This window comes from Poecilia formosa, unplaced genomic scaffold (genome assembly GCF_000485575.1).
Source record: "Poecilia formosa unplaced genomic scaffold, Poecilia_formosa-5.1.2 Scaffold141, whole genome shotgun sequence".
Taxonomy (NCBI): Eukaryota; Metazoa; Chordata; class Actinopteri; order Cyprinodontiformes; family Poeciliidae; genus Poecilia; species Poecilia formosa.
In genome coordinates this window covers 1,080,818-1,092,155 of record NW_006800080.1, presented here as the reverse complement: position 1 = coordinate 1,092,155, position 11,338 = coordinate 1,080,818, and the positions used below count along the sequence as shown (strand labels likewise).

General features: G+C 39.1%; 2 protein-coding genes across 3 annotated transcripts in view; one reads left to right on the top strand and one right to left on the bottom strand.

The window, feature by feature from the left end:
* Nucleotides 1-1,748: 1,748 nt before the first annotated feature.
* On the top strand, nt 1,749-7,802 carry LOC103145363 (galactosylgalactosylxylosylprotein 3-beta-glucuronosyltransferase 1-like). Its single transcript, XM_016676738.1, has 3 exons — nt 1,749-2,045; nt 4,454-4,561; nt 5,596-7,802. Exons 1-2 carry the CDS (start codon nt 1,749-1,751, stop codon nt 4,538-4,540), a joined length of 384 nt encoding a protein of 127 aa, XP_016532224.1. The 3' UTR covers nt 4,541-4,561; nt 5,596-7,802.
* An 858-nt stretch (nt 7,803-8,660) lies between these two features.
* The window catches only part of LOC103145361 (beta-galactosidase-1-like protein 2), a 29,147-nt gene continuing 26,469 nt past the window's right edge, over nt 8,661-11,338 (bottom strand). For both annotated transcript variants that reach the window (XM_007562767.2, XM_016676734.1), the window contains exon 19: nt 8,661-10,729. In XM_007562767.2, the coding sequence (XP_007562829.1) occupies nt 10,643-10,729 (87 nt within the window). In that variant the 3' untranslated portion in view covers nt 8,661-10,642. The remainder of the gene's footprint in view (nt 10,730-11,338) is intronic.

Here is an 11,338-nt window from a genome sequence, read left to right as displayed (position 1 = left end):
ATTTATTTAGTTTTTGGGCTAGTTTTTGTCTCCTCTCAGCAACAAGAATGTAACGGGTCTGGGCTTGCTGAAGTTTACCCAAGTTTAATCACTGGGGAGTGATTAAACTTGAATAAATTATGTTTTCGAAACAAAGAAAAGTCTGAGAAACTTTTATGAAAATCTTTCACTTGGATAATAACCCATAGACTCCACAAATTAGAGAAGTGTATAGGGCAGTTTCCATTGTCTCCCGAAATATCCTTAAGGACTGAACAATCCAGAAGAATAATTGGTTTTTATGTGTCTTTTCAACCAAAGGACTTTGTTTCTTTCTTCAGTCTTAACATCTCAAACACAGTACTGTGTCTCTGTAGGCCCCTAGCAAACTGGAGCAGGAAACTGAGCTTAAATCCCGAGACTGGCATGCATTCGCGAAACTGGAGCAACACCACACATGGAATTGTGTACAAACCCATCATATTCGCCTGAGTGAGGCGGTGGGAAACTTGGTTGCATTTTCATTTGCTTGGCTGCCAGCAGAAGAGGGGATTTGTGTCAGTTTCACTCCGGCTGATATTCCCTCCAGAAGAAGCAAGCGGAACACTCATTTTCACATTTCCAGCGTGGATGGGAGAGTGACAAACCTCTTGACACCACCTGCAAGGGGCCTGATTTGTTGTTTTCTCTTGTTGTGGGGGAAGGTGCAAACATATCTGCAAGAAGGAAGCTGGCAAGTGACGTCGCAGCCAGACGATAGACGGATTTACTCCCTGCCAAAGAACGTTCATCCTTGAAACGGCGTGAGGAGATACGGTTTGTGTAGCCGACAAAGCAAGCTGGAGACCGAAAAGACAGAATAAGAGTGTGATGAGAGATGATGTTGGATAGAAAAATGTGACCAATGGATATTTTTAGCCCAACCATGCACGTAGACACATACAAACCCAGTATCTCTTCAGTGTCACCATTACTTCCTAGAGCTCATTAGAACAGACTCAGCTACTTGTTTCTCCCAGGAGCTCACATCCATGAATCTCCCAAGGTTTTCCGCCGCTTCGTAATGTTCAAACTGTGCTCCTCCTAAATCACCTGACCTGAACGCTCAGCAGAAACGGAAAAGGTACGAATGCGTCCGATGTGTCTGCTTGTTCCATCAGTGCAGGCGAGCACTGCATCTTACCAGTGACTGCAGAGGTACTTGAGAGGCATCATTATTTCTGCTGCATCGAGTTTGACTAAATGCCTCTGCAATTTCTAAATCCTCTTCGACCCTCATTATAAAAATGCACCTTTTATTACAGCTGCAGCTTTTTGTCAGAGTGGCAAGAACCCGAGGAGCAACCGACAAAGGAGAGGGCGGCAAAAGTGCTTGATCGCAGAAGATTAAAGGACCAAACAAGGGGGAAGTAAAAAGGAGGATGGTGCTGTTCCACCTTAAAGAATCTTTTGAGCCAACCAGGAAGCTGAGCCATTTTCTCTAATAGCTCTGCTCCTTTAAAGCCTCCTGGCTCTGCCCGTGTTTACTCCCTCTTAAGATGGCTGCGCCTCATTATCTTATTGTACTGCAGCCCTTGAACAGTGTGTCAGCTGCACTTGGTACAGCAGCACGGTCAATATTCACCGTCTTTCAGAATGAATCATCTCCGTCCATGCTCTGCTGCAGCGCTGCTGACTGAGGCTAAACTACTGTCTTCCTGTCATGTATGCTCCTTCAGATCACTAATATGCTCTCTCTCTCTCTCTCCCTCTTCCTCTCCTCCGGCTAGATGAGGTCGACTCGGAAAGTCTCGGTGTGGCCTGTGGCCTTCGTGGGTGGCCTGCGCTACGAGTCCCCCAAGGTAAACGCAGCCGGAAAGGTCTACGGCTGGAAGGCGGTGTTCGACCCCCACCGGCCATTTGCCATCGACATGGCTGGCTTCGCCATCAACCTGAAGCTCATCCTCGCCAAACCACAGGCGTACTTTAAGCTCCGCGGCGTGAAGGGAGGCTACCAGGAGAGTAGCTTGCTCCGAGAACTTGTAACACTCAATGACCTGGAGCCAAAAGCTGCCAACTGCACTAAGGTAACCTCAGGTTTTGTTTTTTTTCTATGATCATGAAAGTTCAGCAGCTCAACTGAAAACAGTTTAACTGTATTTGACACAGTCCAAAATCTGCAAAATAAGGTCCAGGATGGAAATTGGTTTTGAGTTGGGAACTTCTTCATTCATTCATTCATTCATTTATTTATTCGTTTTCATGTTCACTGCTTTAATTAACATAAAGCATTAATCTTATAAAGTACTTTATGTTAAATGCTTAGTGAATGTAGATTTAATTTAAATCTGTTGAAAATAAAAAATAAATAAAAAAATCAAGTGGCAAAATAATTTACACATACTCCCCCCTCCGGTTGCTGCATCTGAGTTTTAGCGTAGCAATAAATGTAGAGGCTTGCATGCCACCAGTGTCATTTTAACGATGTGATAATGATGTGAACATTGTCAACCATGACCAAAACCGCAAACGGGGTGGTTCTAAAAATATTGTTTATATTATTTTAAGAAACAAGCAATAGAAACAACATGATTTCATATGTTTGCACAAATGACAAAAAAACATTTAAAATCTAACGCCTTCCCCCAGTCTTTTAGAAATTCCCCTAAATGGCTGTGCTGACCATGTTTTTTTTGTTTTGTTTTGGGTTTTTTAATGAATGTTATCCTGATCACAGCGACAAAATAAAATTTTCTTGCAGCAACAGAGGACACTGCAAGAAGTCCTCTTAAAACATCATTAAAACATCAAAACTTTATTTTTCAAGAAATCTGTTTCTCAACAGAGTTTCCGTTGGTGCCTTTTTTAATAAACATGGAAAAATGGTTCTCAAATGTACATACTTGCATTCCATATTCAGTGCAAGTCACTGAGCGGCTTCTTTTAACTTTAAAGAAGAAGCACAAGCACTGCCGAAGCACACAAATATTGACATGAGGCTCACAGTAATTAAAAACGACTGCTAATTTAACCTCTATGGACCCCCAGTATTCACGGTGAAAATCAACAAATGCTAAAATCTGCTAAAACTTGAGGCTCCCTCTAGAAACATTTATATTTGTGTATTTTAACAGTAAAAGTACAAAATATGGGTCGTTATGTATTAACATGCACCAGGCACGTGCAGAGGGGGGCGCAGGGGGCTTGAGCCCCTTTTATCCTTGATGCATCAGTAAAATACAGCATAGCCGTTGCTCGTTATAGAAAACTTTTTTTTTTTTTGGTTGCTAATCAAGGAACCAGAAAAACCTTTTCTATATACATTCTTTAATATATCTAGTTGCAAAAAAAAAAAGAAAAACAAAAGCATTTATTCCCATAAGCACTTGGTGCAGATGGACTATTTTCTCTCCAGCTTTACCGCTCCCTCTTGCAGTTGTTGCTCTGGGTCACCTCGCTAAGCTTTCTCTCCGGGCAAAGAGGAGTCAGCCAGAGGCCTTCAGCAAGCCAGTCCTCATCACAAGCACCCATACACACACAGACAAAGATAGAGCGGAGAAGAAAAGGAGGGGAAGGGAAGGGACGCACTCTCAGCCAGGTTTTCATCCTGCTCCTCTCCTGCCTTTCACAGGCCTAAATGAAAAGAGGGGATTCAGGGAACTGCTCACGGAACTGAATTGGACTCGGTGAAGGAGGCAGAGACGTCACACTGATTACAGATGAGTGCAGGAGATGGACAAAAAGGGTGGTGAAGATGGAGCAAAAGGGAGGGGGTGGGGGTTAAGTCGTGTATGTGCATGTCTTTTTCTTATAATCGTCCACTTCAGATGCGAGCGTCACGGTTACCCGCCTCCTCACTACACCTGAGCAGAGAGGGAGTGGGCTCCTGGCACGGCTCATGCATATTTCATGACTGCTGCCAAGGCAAGATGAAAGAAGGAAGGGTACCAACACAAAGGGGAGAAGAGGGAAATGAGCTTGACACTTTGAGTTTGTTTCCCTCCCCCTCTCTCCCCCACCCTTTGCAAGCGTTTTCCTGCGTGTTTGTTCTGTCTCTGGGGCAAAAGCAAGCCAGCATGAAGACTTTGGAGGATGTAATGGAACAAAAACGTATCCAGAAGAACCGGGGAGAAAACTGTAGCAGTGCCACAAAGGGAAAAGTTTATACAACAAATAATTTAGAGCTGTCAGTCATTTGAAGGAAGCAATTATTCTGTGGTCAGAAGAGGACAAGCTGAAAAAGGGCTGTGCTAAATTTGTAAGAAAACCCTGTTTCAACACTGCCTCCTTTCACTCTGCAGGGTTCACGCTCAAGTAGCTCTTTACACATAGACAGGCCCCGTGGTGGTGAATGTACTGCTGGAGCAGCGTCCAGAATCGTCTGTAGTTGCAGAACATGAGGCTGAATCAGTGCATTAAGAGAACAGCATGTCACTAATGTTTCTGCTGTTTGTGTTTCCATGCTTTTTTTTTCTTTTTTTTTTTTTTTTACCAGATTCTCGTTTGGCATACAAGGACAGAGAAACCCGTCCTTGTGAATGAGGGGAAGAAAGGATTCACAGATCCGAACATGGAGATTTGATTGTACTTTCCTCAAACTCTGGTAAATATTGAAACTATGTGATGCATCAAAGGGAGGAATTTATTATTATTATTATTATTATTATTATTATTATTATTATTATTCTACTTTGTCTAACTAATGTGCAGAAAGAGCATTTCCACCTTTATAGATTTCATCTTTTTTTCTTTTGTCACATTTTAATTTTGCCAATATTTCAACAAATTCTATCAGATACAGATAACCTGAGCAAATGCAGCATTTTAATAATTTTTAAGTTCGGACTTTGACTCTAAAACCATAATTTTGCTCATTTTTATCAGGCAGTCAGAGGTGGACTTGCTCTTTTTTCCAATCAGTACACAGAATATTTTCCCAGTAGTTTTGGGGATGGTCTAGATGAGCAGGTCCTTGTGTCTCTTTTTTGTCATTAGTGATTTTCACCTTTGAATTCTCCCATTGATACTATTTTTATCCAGAATCTGTCTCATAGTTGAGTTGGGAAGTTTGTCATTAACTGAAGGCCTGTGGTGCATTTTTTATTTTTTTTATTTTTTACTTGGATGACCACTTAATGCTATATTGGAGCAGAAATGTGCACAGATAGACCCTTGTTCCTCCATACAAGTCTCACAAATGGCTGAGGGATCATTTTCTGACCATCACTAATTTAGTTTTTAATCTGCCCCTGAATTTCTATAGCTTGGGATAAGGCGTGCTCCGTTTTGAGGTCTTTTAGCCTGCTTCCTGTTGTTAAACACGGTCTGTTTAAGTGATTTTGTGATTCTACTAGTTTGGCAAAAAAAAATAAGGCATTTGTGTGGCCGGTAAAATTCAAGTCAGCCTTTTGTAATTAGCTACAGATTTTTCAAACATTATAAGGGGCAAACACTTCTTCACAGCACTGCGGCTACAGTATGAAAGGAACAGGTGTTTTGATGTTTTCTAATAAACTGTGCAGCAACTGTAATAAATGTTGTTTTATTACAGCAGCTGCTCTCTGAAATAAAGAGGGTAATGGAGTTAAATTAAACATGAACGCTACTTCTCAGCTAACTAATTGTTTTGTTTTGCAGGTGGTGGGCCTTGCATCTGCGGTGGGGGGGAGGGAGAGAAACAGTCAGGTTTCTATAGAACTGTTCAACTGTGATGAAGTCTTAATTCTAAGGAAACAAAATGGAGGAATACGACATGGGTTAAAAATATTTTTTCAAATATGGACCAAAAACATGTCAACTATATCATATCAAAGCACAGCAGGCAGAGGCAGCAGTCGTTCTTCGGATTTACCACTGAAGAGCAAAGAGGACGGATCTCTAACGAGGTTTTCCTGCACCTTCTCCGGGGGTTGGGTGGGACAGCACAATATGAAAAGCATACAGCCAGCAGACGGGAACAAGCGAGCAGGTCTGAAAACTATCCTTCCTCCGCAAATAACGCAAAGGATCTGAAAGAAACAGACCAGGATCTGCACATTGCACACAAAAGGAGGTTCAGGATGTGGAACGCATCATCAGTGCTGGATTTAGAAGAAAAACGAAAAAAAAAAAAAAGTTGAGTTCACTTTCAGCAAGGAAGAAATGTTGTTTTAATAACTACAAATGTTTGCTGTAATTTAATTTAACTGGTTTAGGAGTTTTATGAACACTTGATCTGCTAGTTCACCTGTATTGACTCTTCTCTTCATGTCCTGTTGGGTTATCATCGTCAACTTTACGCCATCATTAAAACTCATGCATATACAGTGGGCCACTTAAAAGAGAAACTCAGCTTTGGTGTTCAACTTAAGAAATATAGAAATCCAGAAACTTAACACTTTTCTTAGCACTTAAAATTAACAAGGGGTTTTCTCTTGAGGAAGGGTTTATACGTAGCAAACAAATATGAGACCAATCGGAGGCCTGGGGGAAAATGCACTGAACTATTGTATTTATGTGTGAATGCAAAGCTATTAAATTATTGAAACTGAAAGATAAAGCTCATTTACTGTCTGCACTCGTCTTGCAGAATACTGGTGGAATGTGTGAGACTTTACTAAGAGAACATTTAGTTTGCGGCACCTTCAAAATGAAGAATCTTTCATTCAAGCTCAGATTCATAAAGGTCAAACTCCTACAGAGGCCCAAAAGTGCCACATTGAAATTTATTTATTAGAGAGAAAAAAAATACCTTACCAAATAAGAAAACATGTCATTAATTATCTAATGAGTTTGTGCTGCAGTGCAAAATGAATTTAGTTTTTCTCTTCTTTCTGCATGCCCGTCAGTCCGCAGGCGGAGCTGACGCAGATATTCTGAAGATGACGGATTTGGTCTGAAGGAAATTCTTACACTCACATGGTTAGGCATCTATCTCATTGCTGTAACAAAGGATGATTTTCCTGATTTATGTACACAACCATCAGATCATTGTTCTTGCATATAAACAAAATATCTCTCGCAGGGCAAATGGAGATTAAAAACATTTGGGAAAACCACCTTTAACAAATTAAACAGTCTTTTATGGCAGAACCTTTATCATTTAATTCACTGAGTGCGCTTCCACTATCTTACCTAGATTAATACTACAGCAGCACCACCAGGAACAGGCTGGATGTTTAAACCACCAGAAAGTTTTTTTAAGCAGTGTCTAGATAGGAGCCACTCCTAATTTTGGGGGTGTTAGGATTTCATAGGATTTGCCTTGGTATGCTTCTACGGCTGGAATAAAAATTTAGGTTAATTAAAATAAAATCTTCACACTCCTTAGGGTTTTTTTTTTTTTTTAAGGAAACCTATTCTTTATAAGGTCATGTAATTAAGAATCTATTCACTACTGTGCTGATCCAATGCAGCTCTTTAAAAATGTGTCAGTGATTCTGAAATACTGCAGCTCTTTTCACTTTTACTGTCCAAATTCTGGATTCTGGTGACATTTGAAGAGTGAATGGCCGATATTCAGTGTCTTAATGAACAACAGACAAGCAAGTAAACATTACAAAACAAATAAATATTGCTACATACTAATCAAATATGGTCTTTTGCTAAATTAGAATCCATTCACCACTAAAGTCTTATTGGTAATCACAATGACAATTCAAACTACTTTACAATACATCGCAGTACATTAACAAATGTAATCATGACCCATTTAGGCAAATTCTGTTGGTTGTTTTTATGTATTACTTTGTGGCACTTTTGGTTCTCCATATATCTAAATCCTAACTCTGTTGTTTTATTTTGTCTGGGCACATCAAATCTGCATCAGATATTGGCTAAATACCATTGTATATGAATATTAAAAATAAAAAAAAATTAAGAAGCATCAGAAATCGAGTTAAAAAAAAGCATAAACATTAATGCATGGCCCTGAAAATGTGATATATGTAAAAAAAAAAAAGAAAAAAAAAAGAAATGAACATTCAGCTCTGAAGTCATTGTAGGCAAATGAAAAGCACAAGATTTTTTTTTTTTTTTCTGCCTGGTTGCAATGTGGACCCAGTATCTTTAGTACAGCTGGTAGTATCTGATGCATTATTACGTAGCCTCATGTCAAACATTAACTGGACCACCGAGGAGAGTATCTGCAGCCCTAACGATAGACATCAGTAGTAATCACGCAGTACAGCTGATCATTTTTACAAAGTTTTTCCACGCCTCATAATTTAATGGAATCTCTCCTCTGATTGACAGATCGTCCATCTGCAATACCCAGTGATGGTTCTTATCTATTGCTGTCCCGCTGTAGAAACTGGAGATAATTTAAACACTAAGCCTCTGTGCTTTGCCTGACTCTTTCTGTGCAGCTCTCTAACCTATGAGACAGAATGTAATGTTAACTGCTGCACAATACAAAAAAACAAAAAAAAAAACAAGAAAAACGTAACCTGATGTTATTCTAAAGCTCAGCAAGAGAATCCAAGTTATTACACATTTTACTTGGCACTGATTAGACACACATGCAGAAAAATGGCTGTTATCTCTCTAACCACGCTGGGCTGCTTTCATTGACCGCATGATATTACCCCCGCGCAGGGATTAGCCATGATGAACATCACCAGCTACCCTCCAGTTATTTATTCAGTGTCAAAATTTAATATATTTATTTATATATTTATTTCAACTTTGGATGTGCAATTTCATTACAGCAGCTACTGTTTTTTTTTTGTTTGTTTTTTGTTTTAATCTCTCTAGAAAAGGACGCTCTCACACAGCATACATGGATTATGTAGATCGTTAGCAGGATGGTGGCACGACGCTGATAATCATGTTCCACTCGAACGCGTTTCTTATGAAAGAATCCACCTGAAGTGTTTGGCACCAAAACAAAACAATACTTGTGGTCTGAAGTGGAAAAATGTCGGGTTGTATAGAAACATAATGACAACAGGTGTTGCTTGTTCCCCCCTGAACCAAGATTCAGGGTGAAAGTAAATTACTGTTCTTGTTTTCTGGATATTGCTTTTGTCAAGGTGCAGACTGACTAATGATACTGCAGTGTACAGATCAGCATGTGGTCGGACTGGTTGAATACGGTTATGTGATGTAATTTTGTGTGTTGTGTCATAGAGCAGCAGAACAATTGAAAGGGCTCCGCCTTGAACATGTTACAAAAATCTCTTCACATCTGATCCTTTTTTTTTTCTTTTTTTTTTTAAACAATCACTGCATAAAGCAATAGTTTACTTAACCAGCCTTCCCACAGCAAACACCAACATCCTCTAAGGCACAATACACTTTACACATAGTCTTTTTTATCATCTCCACATCACCTGTTCTCATTCACTTTTTTATGCATGTGACTCTTAAGGTTGTTTATTTGCCACAGCAGCTCTCTCAGACAAATGTTAGTTGAATCAAGATAAATAAATGAGAAAAAAAAAGCTCATGTAGCCCAGAGTGGTGTTTCCAGAAGATGTGAAACTGTATGTATTTCTGTCCCAAGGAGTCATTCCTTTAGGGCTGGAGATTTAAAATAGGTTACTGACCCAAAAAAAGCACGTTGAACTGTATGAACTGTAGTTTTTTTGGTTTTTTTTTACTACACAGAGGTAGCAAATTTGAATTGTCATCTAGTATTCGTCACTTCATTACCTATTAACTAAAGTACTTTTTGCATCTGCTTAATTAGTAATAATATAAAAGGGGCAACAGGTAATACAGAGTGGATTCCAAATATATTCATTACCTCAGAATTTTTTCCCATTTTTTTTTCTCATACTACAACCACAAACTGACAAATTTTACTGGGATTTTATGTGTTAGACTGATACAAAGTTGTACGTTGTAAAGTGAAAGGAAAAGGATGTGAGGTTTTCCAGTAAAACTGTTGAGTCCATATGCGTTACGATCCCTTTGATCCTAGATTTGGACATCTCACAGAGCACAGTTCAATCCATCACCTGAAAACGCCGCCGCTGCTAAAAGGTTCTACAAAGTATTTACTCGGAGCTGTTGAATACAAAAACATGCCATACTTTTCACAAATTCATTGGGCCAAAAAAACAAAAACAAAACATGTATTATTAATTTTCTTCCACTTTACAACTGTGCAGTTTATTTGATAACATGATGTTATCAAATAAAATCCCAATGAAATACAATAAAAGTTCATTATTCAGGGGTGTGAATAGTTTTTTAAAAGCACTGTAAGGTAGTCGGAATCAGACAGCTATCTAAAGGGTTTTTTTGGGGGTTTTTTTTTTACCCAAAAACAACCGCAGCAAAAATATTTCAAGAAACAAGCATCATGGTGTAAGGTTTACAAAAAAAAAAAGATCCTCAAAGGGATTTTGTAACCTTGATTTCTCTGCAGAGGCTTTCAGAGCATCATCAAAGGATGAGGCAGGAAAGGATAGAGAAAAAATAAAGAGCTCACAAGCTTCGCTGGCCTTGGTTACAAACAGAGGTCAAACCAGATTTATTGATTTATCTTTTCAACAAAGAGCGAATGATACCCATCAACTAAATATAACAACGTGCCATGAGTATGGCCGGTAAGACAAACTGGGAAAATCAATTTAAAGTAGTCTTTACACCTTGGTGCTGCTGACCAGGGCAGACAGTCCAGATCCACGTAAACATAACCAACAGCAGTCGTGTCTGCTCTGCTCATGCTTCCTTAGCATACGCTCTCCTCTTATCCTCACTGGACATCAACAGTCATGCCATAGTCAGGGCTGCTGATGAACTGGAGTTTACCATCTGCTTCCTGCTCTTCAAACACCACGACCTATGACAGCACAGGGAAAAGAAGCTCAGCCAAGGTCATGAAAGGATAGTGAAAGTGGGTGGTTTTGTGTTAATGTAAGCACACTCTTAAAAGGAATCGGAAAGTAAGATGGACAAAGTGGCCTAAGAAATTTACGAGAACGTGCACAGTGGTAAACATGAAAACTTTTCAAAATACTAAGCATGGATTCTTTATGTAAACATGCCGTTTGTATTTAGCAAGAAATCAAAACCATAATTATGCAAACATAGATTAATAGATTAATTATTTGCTTTTTTTTTTTTCTAAATCTTTGTCAGCTGAATAGCTTGCAGACAGAACACTGTTAAAATGACATGTTTTTAGGTCACAAGAAACTCACATATTAATTATATATTTCACAACTTTATCCACCTTTAAGGTGTCATATTACAAATGATCCAGCTGAAAAATAATCTAACAAATCTTGTTTGGGGGCATTTTCACTTGAAAGTAGCAACAACCAGAGTTGAACACTAATAAAACAGAGCTTTGTTGAAACATCTCTTAATTTAATTCCTCAATTTATCTTCTGGACATACGACTGTCATCAGATCCGACTGACTGTCATCAATTGTATCTGATTTATTG